Source organism: Malaclemys terrapin, chromosome 22 (assembly GCF_027887155.1).
Source record: "Malaclemys terrapin pileata isolate rMalTer1 chromosome 22, rMalTer1.hap1, whole genome shotgun sequence".
Taxonomy (NCBI): Eukaryota; Metazoa; Chordata; order Testudines; family Emydidae; genus Malaclemys; species Malaclemys terrapin.
In genome coordinates, this window is record NC_071526.1 from 8,517,419 (window position 1) to 8,535,177 (window position 17,759).

General features: G+C 52.8%; 1 protein-coding gene across 1 annotated transcript in view; it reads left to right on the forward strand.

Annotated features, from left to right (window-relative positions):
• The first annotated feature begins 2,672 nt into the window (after positions 1-2,672).
• The window catches only part of ASAP3 (ArfGAP with SH3 domain, ankyrin repeat and PH domain 3), a 66,922-nt gene continuing 51,835 nt past the window's right edge, over positions 2,673-17,759 (forward strand). Inside the window, exons 1-2 of the mRNA XM_054011968.1 lie at positions 2,673-2,997; positions 16,255-16,327. Coding sequence (XP_053867943.1) covers positions 2,872-2,997; positions 16,255-16,327 — 199 coding nt within the window. The 5' untranslated portion in view covers positions 2,673-2,871. The remainder of the gene's footprint in view (positions 2,998-16,254; positions 16,328-17,759) is intronic.

The following is a 17,759-nucleotide window of genomic DNA, read 5'->3' on the forward strand; positions in this document are numbered from 1 at the left end:
ACTGGCCCTGGGAGCGAGTTACCAGTGACCCAGGGCTGCGGCGGAAGGAGGGTGCAGGGCGGGGGGATGGGGAGGGGAGCCCAGGGCTGGGGTGGCGGGAGGTGTGTGTGGGGGGCAATGGTAGGGGAGTAGGGGGGAGCTCAGAGATGGGGCAGCAGGGTGTGTGTGTGGGGGAGAGCCCAGGGCTGGGGCGGCAGGGGGGTGCGGCGAGGAGCCCAGGACTGGGATGGGGGGCAGCCAAAAATTTTTTTGCTTGGGGCGGCCAAAAACCTAGAGCCGGCCCTGGTGTTATGACATTGTGGCTTGTAATGAGCTCTGGCTGTAAGGTGGCTCCTATTCTCCTCGGCCCAGATCCACAAAGGGAATTAGGCTCAGCTGAAGTTAGGAGCCTAAGTTGCTTTGGCTCTGGGTCCTCCTGCCCTTTGGTTTCCAACGCTGCTGAAGTCCTTTATCAACGTCTTCTTTATAAGATTGCAGGTTCCATAGCGGTGGTTTCATCAGACTTGGGGTCTAGGGCTGGCTCTGCCACTGACTTCCTGGGTCATCTTGGTGAGGGGGAAGCTCTCTTTGCCTCAGTTTCCCCCTCTGTACAGTGTGGATAATGATATTGACCTTCCTTTATAAGGGCTTAGCTGCACAAGGAAGTTACTCTGAAATAAGGTAGGGCGTGAATTTAAAGCGCTAGAGTTATTCCAGAATAAGTGTCCGTAGAGGGCGCTACTCTGGTCAATTTCCCAGTGTAGCTAAGCCCTTCAAATGAAGGGTTATTACTCCTCTCCTCCTGCTGTTGTCTTCATGCCTGTCTCATGCTGTCCCTTGTGGTCAGGGCCCTCTTCTCCTTTTTATACCCGCAAGCAACCCCTGCTTTCATCATTCAAACCCCACCTTGACTCTCACTTCTCCGGTGGCTCTTTTCAAAGTTAAACCGCCAAGTATAGCGTTAAAACACACAACACAGCCATAAAAAGCTGCTTTCGCTTTGGGCCGTCAGCATGGGTCTCCGATAAACCAGCTCTCTGCCATCTGTATTTGATTTAGACTCTGACCTCCCAGGGGCAGAGAGTGCCTGCGTACAGAGCCGAGCATAAAGTCATTGCTTATATCCCAAGGAGAGGCAGGACCAGCCGGTGGTTCAGGGCTGCGGGTTCAACTCCTTGTTCTTCCACTCCCACAGACTCCCTGTGTGGCTTGAGGAAGTCACTTGATCTGTCTGTGCCTCACTTCCCTAGCTATGAAATGGGGTAATAGTCCTCTCTTTCTCACATCCCCTATCTTCTCTATTAATCTTGCAAACTCTTTGGGGCAGGGACTTTCTCACCAGGACCCCATGCGTATAAAGAATCGCTTGTTCTCGCAGCACGTACAGTAGAACCTCGGTTACGAACCCCTCGGGAATGCAGGTTGTTTGTAACCCTGAACAAAACATTATGGTTGTTCTTTCAAAAGTTTACAACTGAACAGTGACAGTACAGCTTTGAAATTTGACTGTGCAGAAGAAAAATGTTGCTTTTAACCATCCTAATTTAAATGAAGCAAGCACAGAAACAGGTTCATTGCCTTGTCAAATCTTTTTTTTTTAAACTGTCCCTTTATGTTTTTCGTATTTTCTATTTAATACCATAGTGTGCTGTACGGTATTTGCTTTTTTGGGGTCTTTGCTACTGCCTGATTTGTGTACTTCCAGTTCCAAATGAGGTGCGTGGTTGACCAGTCAGTCCGTACCTCTGGTGTTCCTACCTCTGAGGTTCTACTGTACTATTGTTGACTTCTGTGGGACTACTCGCAGTGTATGAAATGAAGCATGTGTGTCACTAAGCCTTTGCAGGCTTCAGGCCTATGTGTATAGATGGGACCCTGATTGCAGCTGGAGTGGGGGCGGGGGGCTACCCTAATATAAATAAACAATCATAAAATGTGGAAAATGTGGAAAAGAGCCTTAGAGAATAATACTATGGTGTTAAAGCACCGCAAATTACTCCAGGACCTGGCCAGCAATCTCTCTGATCAGTGACTAAGCCCTGTCATATGCAACATAATGAGAAGTCCATGACAGCCACCCTAGTGCCTGACCTGGGCTGTTTCTTTTCCCACACTCAGCCGAGTGTAACACGCTCTGTCTTTGAGGGGAGGAGTCAAAAAGGGTTTTCTCTCCGGAGTCTGGCTTCTTTCAACTGGTCCTGGGTTAGTGCTCTCCCCTCCTGGCCCCTCACCCAACGTTATCTGCTTAACATCAGTTGAGATCAAAAGCTTTAAGGCAACTTTGTGCCGGGCGGAAGAGAGACATTTGACTGGGGAGAGGAAGGATTCTAGCGTCTTCCTACAGGAAGGGCAGGCGATAATGGGGATTCTGCTGCACATAATGACTGGTCGTTAACAGACGCTTAGAGAGGCAAGCAGCATCTTTCAATGGGTAGGGAGTGCATGACACCTATACAAGGCAGGAAAAGCAGAGATAACAGCCACCGCTCCAGGCCCCCCATGCGAACAGCAGTTTGCATTGATGCGGGGGGAGACCCAAGGCGGGGGGAAATTGGATGCACTTTGCCTTTAACAGGCTCTTGGCCAAAAACCCGAGCTTGCAGGCGCATATATGCATTGGCTGTGTAACAATATCCCCACGTGATGGCAATGAAAGCCTCTGCAGGGAGGGAGGGAGCAGGAGAGAGAAACTTGCAAGCGAGCTCCTGGGCGTCTCTAGTCAATTGCGCAGAGAGCGCAGCAGCTGCGATGGGAAATTGACCAAAGTGGTGCAAGACTCTCTCTCTGCCCGTCCCGTGCCCCCCTGTTCTGCCCCTCAGTCCTTCTCGCCCGTTCCCTTTGCCAGCGGATGAGTTTCCAGTCACCCCCGGTCGCAGGGCAACATCCCCCAACATGCCTGAGCAGATCAGCGTCTCGGAGTTCCTGGCGGTGACTTCTGAAGACCTGAACTCCCCGGCGGCTTCTACCTTCTCCTCCAAAATGCAGAAGTGCAGGGGGGCAGTGGCGGTGCTGGAAGAGGTGAGTGAGGGGCAGCAGCAGAAGAGGAGGAAGGGGAGATGGGGGGAGTGGTGTCCTGCCGGGGTTCTCCCTCTTGAAACTGGGAATTGGGCGCTTCTTCACCTTTTGTTGATGGGGGTGTCTCCCTTTGTTTTGTGGTAGGTATTGTTACTGCAGGAGGCAGCTTGGATCTGTTCCTTTTGCCTCGTTTATTCCCCCCCGATTGACCCTTTTCTTGCCATCTTTCCGAAAATCAGACGTGATTTCTCTTAAAGAAAAGGCGCTTTGCAGCACGCGTGCAAAGGGCGGAAGAGTCTGTTAAGATCTTGCTAAATTGTTTAACAACCTGGCCAGCTGAGTAAGTTATATGCCTCTCATTGTGTAACCGATCCTGTCCATGCTCTGTAGTTCATTTCCTTATTCTGGATACTGACCCTCTTTATAGAGCTGGGAGCCCAGCAGGGTTGTGAAAGATGCTCTTGGTTGAAAAACAAAACTCCACACTTAAAACAAATGCATTTCCTTATGTTGACTACTAACAACGCCTTCGATTAGTGAAAATAACGAATTTACAGTCTATTGTGGTTTTCACTGTTTATGCTGTGGTTTCTGTACCTCCAATTTGGACAATGTGAAATGAATTATCTGTATAACAGCGGCACATAGAGATCCCAACCACCCTCTTTTCGTGGATATACTGTACATAAGTCTAAAAAGACACTGCCTTCTCTGAAGAGCATATACAAGGCCCCGATCCTGCAAAACACTGATGCACGTGCTTAACTGTAGGCTTGCGAGTAATCCCGTTGATTTTTCAATGGAGATGTTTATACGTTCAAAGTTAAGCATGTGGGTTGAAAGAGTTCAGGCCGAAATAGACAAAATCAGGGAAGTATTTTCTGTTTTGTAGTCAGTTTCATTTTTTGGTTCTTAATGCCATAAAGTATGTGGGTTGTGGTGTCTGCAGAGACGCTCTGCTTGTTTTGAAAGTATCATTTCCCTGGGAATTTTAAGAAATAAAATCACAGAAATGTTTCAAATCCTGTTGGTTTTTTTGTAAAAGCTTTTTTGTACCAAATGGAGTCATCGACTTTAAGGTCAGAAGGGACCGTTATGATCATCTAGTCTGACCTCCTGCACAACGCAGGCCCCAGAACTGCACCCACCCACTTCTGTAACAACCCCCTGACCTATGTCTGAGCTATTGAAGTCCTCAACTTGTGGTTTAAAGATGTCAAGGTGCAGAGAATCCTCCAGCAAGTGACCCGTGCCCCACGCTGCAGAGGAAGGCGAAAACCCCCCAGGGCCTCTGCCAATCTGCCCTGGAGAAAAATTCCTTCCGGACCCCAAATATGGCGATCAGCTAAACCCTGAGCATGTGGGCAAGACTCACCAGCCAGACACCTAGGAAAGAATTCTCTGTGGTAACTCAGATCCCACCTCATCTAACATCCCATCACAGGCCATTGGGCATATTTACCACTAGTCGTCAAAGATCAATTAATTGCCAAAATTAGGCTATCCCATCATACCATACCATCCCCTCCATAAACTTATCACAGTTCTGGGGCGGAATTTGAGTTGATATTGTATCTTTCGGGTTATTAAGAACCAGACAGAATTCTGCTACAATAACCGTTCCAGCTGCTGGAAGCTGCAGTGTTTTGCAGCACCATCCCCGTGAATACTGTAGTGTATATGTTTTGAATAAGGGCAATTAGCAAAATACACAGGACCAGCTGCAGAGTCCGCAGAAGGAATGGACTTGAGGAACTGGGGCTAGATCCTGCAACTGGATCAGTGTAGGGGTTACTTCAGACCCTCTTCCTCTCTCTGTCTGATAGATCAGACCTATTGCATCTGAAACTAGGATGGTGGAGGATCAGGCTGGCATCCCAAGTGCATACCCAGAGGGCATGGGCGAGTTTGTATTCAGGTGGCTAGCCCGAGCTGGCATCCATCCTACCCCGAGCTATGCTGCTATTTGGAGCACAGGAGCTTGGAGCAGACCTGCCTTGTGTCTGTCTGCCCGAGCCAGGAAGCACGCTCCCAGCTGCAGTGTAGGCGTACCCTTTGTGGGCACTGCCTGGTGCAGTCTGGCTTCTCCAATAGCTGGTTCTGAAGGATCCCACAGCTCTTCCTTTGAGGCCTGAGCCAACTCCCATTAAAGTCAATGGCAAGACTGTCATTGACTTCAACGGGACTTGGATCAAGCCCTGTGGGGAGAAGAGGATCCCATTTCCCTGCCATGTCTTGGTGGTATAAGTGACACCACGGAGGCTGAGATGGGTGCTGCCACGTGGCTTGGTCTGGCCAGGAGGCATTGAATGGTCACTTTCCTTCATCTTGCTTCCTCAAGTCCTGTTACTTTCAGAGACAATATCTTATGGTATCTGGTGCCTTTTGTCACAAGTAGCGCTTTAACAATCTTTATGTGTGTGTGTGTGTGTGGATCCGTTGAATTCGTGGATTGTAAGCTCTCTGGGGCGGGGACCGTCTATTTGGTGTTTGTGCAGCACCTAGCCCAGGGATGACCAGGGTTCCTAGGCGCTACAAATCAACCTGGTGCGGGGGGGGAGCGAATGTATGGCTCTGCCAGTGGAATGCGGCGGGACTGTTCCATCCCAATCCTTAGGAAGAGGGAAGCGACGAATGCTTTTTCCCCAGTTGGAATAGCTGGGAGGAAATTCAGAATAAACTGACGCAGAGCTGGCTGGGATGCTAGGGTTAACCCCCCCCCATCTTACAAGCAAAAAACCAACTCCATTAGCTCGTGATGAAATTTAAAATCACTCACTGGAAAAGTAAACTCAACAGTCGCTGATCTGTGTTTGTGAAGAATGACTGCAGCCATCAATGTCGAGTAACAGTCCCGCAGATGCCCCCTACCCGTGCCAGATCCCCTATGGCTCCTTGTGAGAATCCCAACCTCTGTTCTAGCACGTGTGGGGCTGCAGACACAGGGTCTGGCATTGAGAGCTGTGATCAATGGCTCGATGTCCTATGTACATTTGGGTCATTCTGTCCAATTCCTCACACATCCATTTCCCCCGCCCCAAGCCTGTTCTGAGACTTTATGTAGGGGGTGATGTCCCCCTGGACTGTGACTAGCTCATCACACTCTGGCCCCGGAGAAAACTAGAACGTATTGCACTATTAGAGCTCAGTAAATCTGCTTCGCATCTCTTCTCTCTCCCACAGCTGGCCAGAGGCTGCCTTCGGGGCAGTGATGGGCTGCCAATATTTTAACAAGGGAATCCCACAAGATGATTTTCCCCCACCCTCTGCCATTCGCTTGTGATAAACCCCATGTCCCGGAGTGCCCGTACTGCAGAGAAGGGAGGGTAAAGGAACCGGGATTCCAGTTAGACACAAACGCTCTCATTCCCCATAAGCAAGGAAGAAGCCAGCCCCATAGGGAAGCATGGACTTTGCTGCTGCAATCGCTTGCATGTGCGACTGAGTTGAGTGGGACACGTTGCATGTTACTTGCCTGCGGAGCTGTTTGCAGGATTGTAGGCCCCCCATCCTGCTAGTGATGCCTTCACCCCATCCCGAGCCCCCCACTGATGTCAGCTGGTCAGGGGTCTGCCGGCGTGGAGTCGCTTGCAAGGTTGGGGAGGGCCGTAGCGAGTGCACGAGCGGGGGCTGCTGCTGCTTTGTCTCTGAAGACTCAACTGACAGTATAAAGGGTGTTGCCTGCGGTGGGGCGTGGGGCTCTAGAAGGGGGATTCTGGGGAGAGACATGGTCTGTCCCTGGGGAAGGGTGTTTTGGAGAGCGGTGGGAGGGGGATCCTCGCTGGACCATAGTTGGCAGGGAGCAGGTATTTCCAAACGACCCTGATCCATCAGCATCCAGACACGGGGCTGAGCTCTGTCGACTCCGCCTGCCCTTCAGAGAAAGAATTGTACAGAGACTCTCCCTCCCCACCCCCCAGCATAATCCCTGCCTCGCGGTTGGGCAGCATGAGCACCAGCCTGCCAGGCGATGGGCAGGGGCAGGGGTCTGGGGAAGAGAGAAAGGAAGCATCTTTCAAAAACATCCCTTTGGTGCTGTGACTCGCCAGTCAAGCGCGTGCGCTTGCCTCTCTCTGAGCTGTCTGGAACGGCTTTTTCATTTGATCTGGCCCCCGATGTACAAACCAGTGGCCCCGGAGCCAGCTGCGCTCGGAATACAATACCAATAAACAGCTGATGTACGTACTGAGGGCCTGTTGGTTAACTCTCCAAAGCATTCTGGGGGCTCGCTAAACTGCCTCGCTCGCTACAGATGTGCAGCCACCTCTGGGGTGGATGGCGGCAACTATTCTAATGGCTTGCGGAAATACTAGGCAAACGCAGGAAGTGAAGGACAGGAAGTGAAGAATTATTTTGTCCTCTTGATGCTGCAAAGAGGCCAAGTGTGATTGAGGTTTTATGTCCCATCCAAAGGATGGAACTTTTCAGCAGAGCAGAACCTTCCGTCCCCACACTGGTGCAATGGTTCTTCCGTTTGGAGCCTGTACTGAGAGGATCTCTTGAATGGCTTCTTGCAGGACCCTGGCTTTGCCTTGGTCTCTCATTCAGGTACCAGCCAGGCCTGACCCTCTGTGGTGTTTAGATGCTGCTTGTATTATTAGAACTGGGAGCACTGGCTGTTGGGAGTCTGAAAGGCCAGGAAACAGGGAGGAGTTGAGGAGGTGGAGTGAGAGTTACAGAAGGTGCAGCAGCAACTTGGTAAAGAGGTTTCCACTGTAAAAATAAAGTTCTGTTGAAATTTGTTAGTACCTTGCCTGGTTGATACAACACCCTCCTTAGCCACCGAGATCTAGCAAGCTCCCAGCCTGGTGCAGTAGAGTTGGAGAAAGTGCTGTTGTGTCGGAGAACATGGTCAGAATCCAGGTGTGGAAGTTGCTATCTAGCATCTCCTGTGTCAGTGTCTTCTGGCTTTACATGGTGGAGCTCTGGCTCCAGAGGAGAAGGTCCAGGCCATTGTGTTGGGGGAACTGGATGTCGGCATAGATTGTGTGGGGCTGTCATTGATCACTAGGGCCTTACCAAATTCACGGTCCATTTGGGTCAGTTTTACGGTCAGAGGATTATAAATTTCATGATTTCAGATATTTAAGTCTGAAATTTCATGGGGTTGTTACTGGAGGAGTCCTGACCCAACTCTGAGGGCAGGAGTGCAGAAGTAAGGGTGGCATGGTATGGTATTGCCACCTTTACTTCTGCGCTGCTGCTGGTGGGGTGCTGCCTGCTCTCCGACCACCCAGCTCTGAAGGCAGCGCAGAAGTAAGGGTGGCAATGCCGCGACCCCCCCCCACAATAATCTTGCAAACCCCCCACATTACAACCCTCTTTTGGGTCAGAACCCCCAGTTTGAGGAATGCTGGTCTCTCCTGTGAAATCTGTTTAGAATCATAGAATATCAGGGTTGGAAGGGGCCTCAGGAGGTCATCTAGTCCAACCCGCTGCTCAGAGCAGGACCAACACCAACTAAATCATCCCAGCCAGGGCTTTGTCAAGCCCGACCTTAAAAACCTCTAAGAAAGGAGATTCCACCATCTCCCTAGGTAACCCATTCCAGTGCTTCACCACCCTCCTAGTGAAAAAGTTTTTCCTAATACCCAACCTAAACCTCCCCCACTGCAACTTGAGACCATTGCTCCTTGTTCTGTCATCATTACTTCATTGTTCTGTTCTATATTATAGGATAAAAGTACACAAAATACCAGATTTCACGGTCCGTGATGCGTTTTTCACAGCCGTGAATTTGGTAGGGCCCTATTTATCGCACTGGGCAGTGAGGAGAGGGGACCAAGGACAATGAACAGAAAATCCCAGCAGCGTCTTTGCCCAGAAATCCAAGTACAAGAGCTCTGGGGTTTGTCTTGGAAAGGGGATCTTCCTGTGACCCTGTCTGAGCATTAAAGAGAGGACGCAAAACCCAGTAGAGACTAGGAAAAACTCTAGGAAATTTTGTATCAGTGGACTAGAGGTGTTGCTGGCTGGGAACCCAGCGTACCTCATGACCTCTCCTCGAAACGGACTCGAACGTATAATTAAAGCTGGTTGAAAAATGGAATTCCCCTGCCATGGAAAATCCAAGATTTTGGAATCGTATCCGCAATGAGGCCGAAAAGCAGATAGCGTGGTATCGTCCATGACGTGAAATGGCCCAAACCCGACAGTTGGGAATATTGTAAATGTTTTGTTTGGCAAAGGTCAAAACACTTCAACTTCCTATTAAATCAAAATATTTTGACTGTTGTCTTTATACTAGAATTCAATCTAAAAGTCACGGTGACATGTGCAGACAATTCCCTGGCTAAAGCTTTGATTAAATTGTTACGAGCCCTGAAACGTTTCAATTGAGTGGAATCAGTATTTTAACTGTCGGCCAGCTCTAACGATGATCTACTGAGAAGCAGAAAAGATTGAGAGGAGCTGTTGTGCAGGGGGGATTCTGTTCCCTGCTCTCCCATTCATTCGCTGTGTGACTTTGGGCAAGTCACTTAAATGGCTTTGTGCCTCAGTTTCCCCACCTGGAAAAAAGGGATGCTACTATCTGCCACGGGGGCGGGGGTCTTGTGTGGCTTAACTGGGGAAGGTCCAGGGTTTTAGCCACTGGGGTTAGAGATGTTAGGTGAAATGGTTAAAGTGAGTCAAATTTAGGGCCTTGAACGCTGCGGGAGTGTTCCTTTGAGTGAATGAGATTGAAAGGGGAGGAGCAGGCACCCTTTCAGAGCACCCCCTAAGCACCCTACCCTTTCAGAGTCCTACTGTGCAGGAGAAGGTGTCCCCATCAACGAAGCTGCTAAAGGTGGTGGCCCTACCTTGCTTTTAGGTGGCTTCCCTTCCCTTCTGTTTGTCAGGCCACAAGCTCTGTGGGGCAGGGACTCGCTATGTTTCTGCACAGCACCCGATGCCCTAGGGCCCCCAATCTCCGTTGTGGCCTCTAGGTGCGACCGTAATATACCTTTGCTTCATATCCCATGGCCGTGCCGTGGTCGGTGGCACCTTTCTGGTGGTCAGGAGAATGCAACCGCTTCAGAGGCAAGGACTTGGCGTGAGCGGGAAAGAGGCGGGTGGGGGGATGGTGGAATGGAGGAATCCTGCTGGACGACATTGCCTGCCTCCTAATTAGGGGACAGGGTCAAGCACTGGTCAGCGTTCACTTTACTCTCCATAATAGTATTGGGGTTGCATCTAGAGACCATGTTGTGCTAGGAGCTGTACGTAGTGAGAGAGAGTCTAAATAGACAAGACTATTCTGCCCATCTTTAACTTAAGAACAGAGACCCAAGGTGGGTCAAGTGACTTGCCTTAATCACAAGCCCACCTTTCCCTGCTGTCTTTCCCTTTCCAGGCTAAACAATCGTTTTGTGCAGTCTTCTCCTTATCTGCCACGTCCTTTATTCTCTGGGCCGGACTCTGAGCTTGGGGGAGTTACTCCAGATTGACAGCGGCCTAGTCCCTGAGATCGGAGTCTGGCCCTGCATCCGGTAGCCTCAGACTTTCCCCTGTCTCCCGTGCAGCACCCCAGGCCCGGAGATGCCTGTGCCCTTCTCGCTCAGTATTGGCTTTGCTGCTGCTAATTGAAATTTCACCGCTGTCGCTCTCCGCTCTGGCACTCCTGCCAGTTGGCCGCGTCTGCGGTGCCAACCGTCTCCTCCTTCATTGAACGATGGGGGGTGAAGAATGGCTCCCATTGATGGCTCACAATAAAGAGGGAAGTTCAGAGGAGAAGCACCGGAGACAGTTGGTGGAGATGCTGCGCCGCCCTCTCCTCCCTCCTGAGGTGGGAAGTGAGTCAGGGTCCTCCGGCTGAGAGCTGAAATGCCCAGGGGGGATGAGAGCTCCTTGGAAGGTTGGCTGGTAGCAATGAAGCAGTGCTGGATCGAATGCATCTCTGGGAGGTCGTTGTTCTCTCTGCAGGTGCAGATCTGTCTCTTCCCCGGCCTCCTCTCTCCCCCAACACACGCTTTCCTCTTTCCAGGGAAAGGCTCCTTTATGGGAATCTCTGTGGCTGAGCTGATCTCCGTGCAGGCACCGGGGAGGGGGAAGCCAACCTCATCCGGGTGAGAAGCTGAAACAGCTAATCGCATCCCTGGGGAGAGGCCAAGCTGGGAATCCGCTGAGCAGGGGTGCAACTGGCTGCATCTCTCCTGCCTGTGGCTTCTCTTCCTGGAGCCAGGGGGCGTCCCTCCTCCCTTCCCTGCGTCTGGACCAGCAAGTTCAGACCTGACAAGTTGGCTGCCGTACCTTCCCCTGCCTCTCCAGCCAGGTGAGGCCTGTGCGTGCCAGGCAAGGTAACTTGTAGCATCTGCTGTTGATACAGTCAGAGGCTGAACCGAGCGAGGGCTCCTTTGTTAGTCTGTCTCATTGGCTCCTTTGCCTTGTCACTCGGGCAGAGCCAGCTGCTGCCTTTCCTGCCGCTAATTATTTCTTCTCTTTTGACCCATCTCCCTGTGATGTGGTTGTGCAACTTTGTGCGGTGAAAACTCTGAGGCCTCCAAGTCTGCGGCCAGCAGGGACCATTGTGATTGGGTATCTGACCCCCTGGCTAATACAGGCCAGAGAACTTCCCCAAAATAATTCATTTTAGTGGAACGTGTAGGAAAACCTCCTGTCTTGATTTAGAAATTGTCCGTGATGGAGAGTCCACCACGCCCCTTGGTAAATTGGCCAACGGGTTACTACTTTCGCTGTTAAAAATGTACATCTTATTTCCAGTCTGGATTTGTCTCGCTTCAATTTCCAGCCCTTCGATCGTGCTCGACCTTCCTCTGGTAGCTAGAAGAACCCATTATTAAATATTCATTCCCCATGTAGGTACTTACAGACTGTAGTGAGTCACCGCTTAACCTCTCTTTCAGCTAATTCGATTGAGCTCTTTGGGTCTCACTATAAGGCAGGTTTTTTTTTAAGCCTTTAATCATTCTCGTGACTCTTCTCTGACCCCTCTCCAATGGATCAACATCCTCGAACTGTGGGCACCAGAACTAGACACAGTATTCCAGCAGCGGTCACACCCGTGCCAAATAGAGAAGTAAAATAAGCTCTCTGCTCCTACTCAAGATGGCCCTGTTTATGCATCGCAGTGGAGTCGCTCTGGATTGACGCTGGTATAAATGAGTTTGGGACTGACACCCCCATTGACCCATTGAGGATCCTCTCCATCCATAGGAGTGGGGTGGGTGAGCTGGCCCAACCAGTGTTTACTCTGCCGGGCGAGCCAGCAGTAACCCCTGTTTCATCAGCAATAAGTGAGGCAGCAGGCAGAGGTGTAGAAAAGATCCTGCCCAAGTGTGCCGAGCGGCCAGTGGTACGAGCTGGAGACCTAGAGTTTGCCAGTGAGCCGGCTGGACGTGGCTCTTGGCTTGCACGTGAACCGAGCAGTAGCCTTGTTTGGGGGAAAGCCCAGGGCCAGAGTAGCCGCTCCTCATCTTTGCTGGACGGGCCGGTATCCCTAGAGCTTTCAGGAGTGCCCCGGGGTCCTCCGGGCGTGGTGGGAGTGGGGTTGGTTTGTCTGAGCTAGCATTCAGCTGCATTTTCAACGTGTGCAGAGAGTGACTGTGTGCTCTCAGCGGCATCTAAGGCCGGGTGGGAAGGGAAAACCACGAGAGCGGGAAAGTAAAATCTCCATGAGTGTGCGAGTCCTCCATGGAGCAGGCCCCTGAATGGTGGGTACGTTTTCCCAGCCCACGGCAGCGAGCCTCCCAGCCCGGGTCGACCGCCTCGGCTCGCGCGAACGCTGAAAATAGCTGCGTTGGTGGCGCTTTGAAGTTGCGACTCAGGCTCCAAAGGGGACTGGCGTCCGAGCCCAAATCCCGCCCGAGCTGCAGCTTCAAAGCACTTGTCTGCACAGCTGAAGTTAGCAGAATTTAAAGGGACGGGAGAGACCAAGCGAAGGCCTCACGGTCGCAGCCGCTACCACCGTGCAGTGATACCACGTGGACGTCACGAGAGAGTGGTGCCTTTATCTGGGAGGGTAAAGTTTGACAGAGGGGGACCACAGATAGGGAGAGAAGGGAGCTGGGCGCCAGCCAGCCAGTCTGCCTCAGTCTCTGTCACAGAAGTCTGAGACGGACAGGACCTATTCGCTGGCCGTCTGTAGCCGGTGCATGAACATTTCATACAGTGCTTGTTGTCCAGCCCAGCTATCGGGGCTTCCATCCTTTTCTTGGGGGGGAAGGATTCCCTGTCAAGAAGTCGGTCTGAGAATCTTCTCTGCCTTCATGCCATCGCGGCCAGTTCTGCTGCTGGTTACGCCCCAAATGATCCCTCTCTCTCCTTGACGTTCACGCCCTTCAAATATTTGTTGACTGTTCTCATGCCTGCCCTTGGCTGACATCCAGCCAAGCTACGGTTAACTCTTTCCCTCCCGGGGATCAATCTCTCTGATCAGTTCTGTTGCGCTGCTTTGGGCACCTCTCTGGTTTGCCGATATCTGATTGGCAGCGAGGGGCCCAGAGCCGAATGCAGGAGGCCAGGGAGTGGTTGCACCTGTGTCATACAGGGAGGGACCGTCCTGTCTCTCCCCTGTGATCAATGGCAGATTAGCTATGGGGCCCGTGCCCAGAGGCCCCAGCAGGCGGGACGGGGAAAGCCCCCATGCCCTGATCCCACTCCCCAGCAGAGGAAGCCCCCAGTGCCCCCCGACCCTCTCTCCAGCAGAAGCACTTGGGAAGCCCCAGCACCCGGACCCCCGCTGAGGTCCTGGGACTGACTGGAGGAGCTCTCGGTGCATGCCATGGCCTCAGGGCTGAGGAGCTCTCATTCCCACTGCGGCCGGGGGCCGTGGCACAGGGACTGAGCTTCTCTGGTCTTGAGGCTGCAGTGGGGGCAGGGAGGGGCGGGGCCGCAGCAGGGGACAGAATGGGGGGGACCCTGGGTGGAACAGGGGCGAGGTCCAGGGGAAGGAGCAGAAAGGGGTGGGGCTGTGGGCGGAGCTGCAGGCAGAGGGTGCGGAACTGCTGGTGGAAGGGCTGGGGTGGGGTCCCCACTTGCTCTGGCCCAGGGCCCCAGGAAACCTTCATCTTCCTCTGTCTGTGATGGCTCCGACTGGCCGGTGTTGGCTGTGATCTGACCTTGAAGGTTTCTGCCATCATGAATTGTTCCTGGGTAGAATGCAGTGCCCGCTTCCCGGACTGGTAGAGGGAAGCACCCGGGCTCTGGGTATAATCCCCCGAGGAGGGGGATGAGCTGATCACTAGCTGAAGCAATACCTATAGGTCCCAGTGCTGCTCTAACTGGCAGATTCTCCTTCAGCTCAAGGGAGTTGAGTCCTCACTCATTACTGCAGAGTCCAGAGGGGCCCCATGGAGCAGGATAGGAGGACAGGAGAGTCCTGTGTCTCCACCGTTTAATTTCCTTTGTGTCCTTCAGATAGCAGAAGTGGGGTGGATGTGTGTGTGGTTTTTTTGGGGGAGTGGGTGGGGGCGTGAGCGCCACTGCCCCTTTCTGACTGTTACAGCATCAGGTTGTCTCAAATCTCCGTCCCTGCTCTCTAGTGCCCACGTGCTGGGTGGCACAGGGCTGTACGGAGCAGTAGGTTCCGGGCAGAGCCGAGGGCGGGTGAACGGTCTCAAGCATTGGTTCGACTTCTCTTTGGCTGGGTCCGGGAGGTTTGAGTGTTGGCTTTCCCTGGGCGTTCGCCCTTTGCGAGCGCAGGACTCCGAGGGGAGCGGACTCCGAGCGCCGATGCTCGAGGGCCTGCTGGAGTGGGATTTCAAGCTGTATGTTTGTCAAATTCAGAGCTCTGGGCTGCATTCGTTAGTTACGTATGCGTCCAGCCAGGGGCCAGGAGTGATACTACCTGACTTGGGGAACTGACAAAGGCCAGGTTGGAGAGGAGAATCCTTCATTGATTTCCTCATTCTCTTCCCCCCCCCCCCCCCGCCCGTAACCCCCCACCCCTTTTTTTTTTTTTTTTTTTTTTGGAACCATGAATGAATCTGGTGACATCCTGGCCAATAAATGGGAGTGAGGGTCGGAGGCAAAACTTGTCAGACAAATAACTTGTGTGACCGATTTATCTGGGGAAAAGGGACTTGTGCAAGTGTTGTGCCATGGGGATATTGAGGTGACACCAGGGGTGAAAGTAACTTAAGGGACGCAGGGCTGGGGTCCTGAGCAGGTGTGGGAGGGGGGGGTTCCTTGGGTGGAAGGGCCGGGTCCTCGGGCAGAAGGGGCGGGGCCTTTAAATCCACAGGCCCTTTAAATCACTGCTGCTACCCCAGGGCTCTGGCAGCTTCGGTTTATTTAAAGGGCCCGGGGCTCTGGCTTCGGTAGCGGTGGCCGGGAGCCTCGGGCCCTTTAAATCACCGCCGGAGCCCCATGGTAGCAGTAGCTGCAGTGGAGGCTGGGAGCCCGGGGGCTCTGGTGGTGATTTAAAGGGCCCGGGGCTCCGGCTGGTGCCAGGAGCCCCGGGCCCTTTAAATCGCTGCCAGAGCCCTGGGGCTCCTGGCCACCACTGCTACCCCAGGGCTCCGGTAGCGGGGCTCTGGCAGCGATTTAAAGGGCCCGGGGCTCTGGCCACCGCCAGTACGGTCGGCTGTGTACTGGCTCTTGCCGGTACACCTTACCGGACCAGACCACCTTACTTTCACCTCTGGGTGACACACATGCCAACCTGGGTACGTAGATGCTGTGAGTATGTAAGTAGGTGCTGAGGGGCCAGGCCTGTGTATCTGGAGAAGGCTGACCCTGTGGCTAAGGGACTCTGGATATCGGGGTGCAATTTCTCTCTCTGCTGCAGATGCTGGATGACCTTGGTCAAGTCACTTGCTCGCTCCCTGCCTCTGCTCCTCATCCGTACAATGGGGATAATGAGACTTTCCACCCTCCCAAGGGGGGTTGGAAGTTGCTCTGATACTCTGGTGATAGTCCATGTAATTAGAGACAGAGTATCTGGCTGTGCTTCGTCTCCCTTTATCCCACAAAGCACCAACCTGAGACAGGCCCTCTGGCTCGAACATGTTCTAGAGCTTGCTGGTTTCAATGTACCTGTCTGGCCACGGGAGGGTCACGGCTCCTGTGTATAAAATGAGCGAGGATCTGGCAGAGGCTTTGCTGAACTCCGATGCCAGTTGGTCTAGCCAGAGCCCGTGGCTTGGGAGTCCTCCAGCTCCTCTCCAAGCCCGGGGTGTGTTGGCAGCTGCCCGGCACATCTGCATGACGAAGTGTCGGGCGCTTCAAAGGGACTTTGTGCAGTGGTTGGTGGAGAGGGGGAAGGGGGGCGATCTCGGCATTGCCCGGCGAGTCTGACAGTCTTTTGTGTTTGCTTTGCAGAGCCTGGACGGTGACCAAGCAATCCTCCAGAGGATAAGGAAATATGTGAAAGCCATTCATGTCTCCGGGCTCAGTAAGTTCTGCTCCAGCGGCGGTGGCACGCACTGGTGGGCGAGGGGCGGCGGCGGGGGTGTGACTGCCCTGGAGGGGGAGGTTTCTGACCAGCAGGTGCTTACAGCATTGCCTGCGATCTGACGCCGTGCAGTCACCCTCTGTGATGGGCTAGAAGAACCTCCCCCCACTCTCCCCAGGCACCTTGCTCTGGCGTTAACACGGGGCTGCCCCTGGTTTGCTCAGCTGATGCCAAGCGCTTCCCTGGCATGCAGGCTGCAGGTTAGGATGTGCAGTCGTTGCATTGCGGCTGCTCCGTGGGGCCCCAGTCATGGCCCGCTGTGCTAGGCTCTGTACAATCACAAATGCAATCAGGCCATTCATTCCTCGGCGGCTATCCGGCCTTCGGCAAGGACCTGAACCCGCTGCTGCATGCATCTTCTAACTAGACAGGTGCGTCTATGGTTCTCGTCACGAGTGTCTGAGTACCTAACTGTGCCTGATGACAGTGCAGGGCTCCTTCCCCTGCAGATGATCAGATCTCGCAGCAGGCGATCTCAGCAGTAATTCCAGAGCAGAGAATTATTCAAATCCAGCTGCAATGCTGTACTCCGGGACTCCCGATGGCAGGGGACCGCACAGGCAGGCTACCAGCTGAGTGGAATAGTGTTTCCATTTAATTTGCTCTAAATAGAGGGAGCCCAGTCTAGTGGTTAAAGCAGTAGAATTGTAATCTGGATATCCTGTATTCTGCTTCCCTGCCCTGATGTTGTGTCTGAGACGCCCTGGGCAACACGCGTCTACCCGTGCCTCAGTTTCCCCATGTGTAAAATTGGGGGAAATCTCCACCTTGCACAGGGGCATTAAATGATGACATAAGGCAGAGAGGAAATGAGTAGAAGACAAGGATTTATTGTCTGTTCTGGTAGTGCCTAGGGGAGTATCCAAGATTAGGGCCCTATTGTACTAGGAATGGTACAAACCTAGTTGTAGAACCCAGGTGTCCTGGGCTTCAGCGCTCCATCCTTCCTGAAGGAGGAATGATTCCCATAGCTAATCACCTGTAATAGTTACCATCCAGTGGCACCAGGAGGTGTAATTCTTGGCCAGGCACTGGGCCTGTGAACGGAAGGCCAAGTGGTAGAACTGAGTTGACGGGCCGTTACTCTAACGGAACACGCGCTTGTTCCAGGAGGGGGTAGAATAGAGACACTGATTGGTGATCCTTCATGTCTCAATCCCATCTCCTCCTTTCAAGACTAAAGAATGCCAGCTTTTGCCATCTCTTGTCATGGTGTCTTGAAATGAGAGAGGGCCCTATGCCCAGCTGGCAGGAACGGATTCACCCCAGCTACAGGTCTGGGCCAAAGTCCTTCATCCATTTCTGCTCTCGCAAGTCATTCTCTTGGCTCTGCATTAACGTAGTCCCCATGCTGTACACCAGCTGTTCTCTC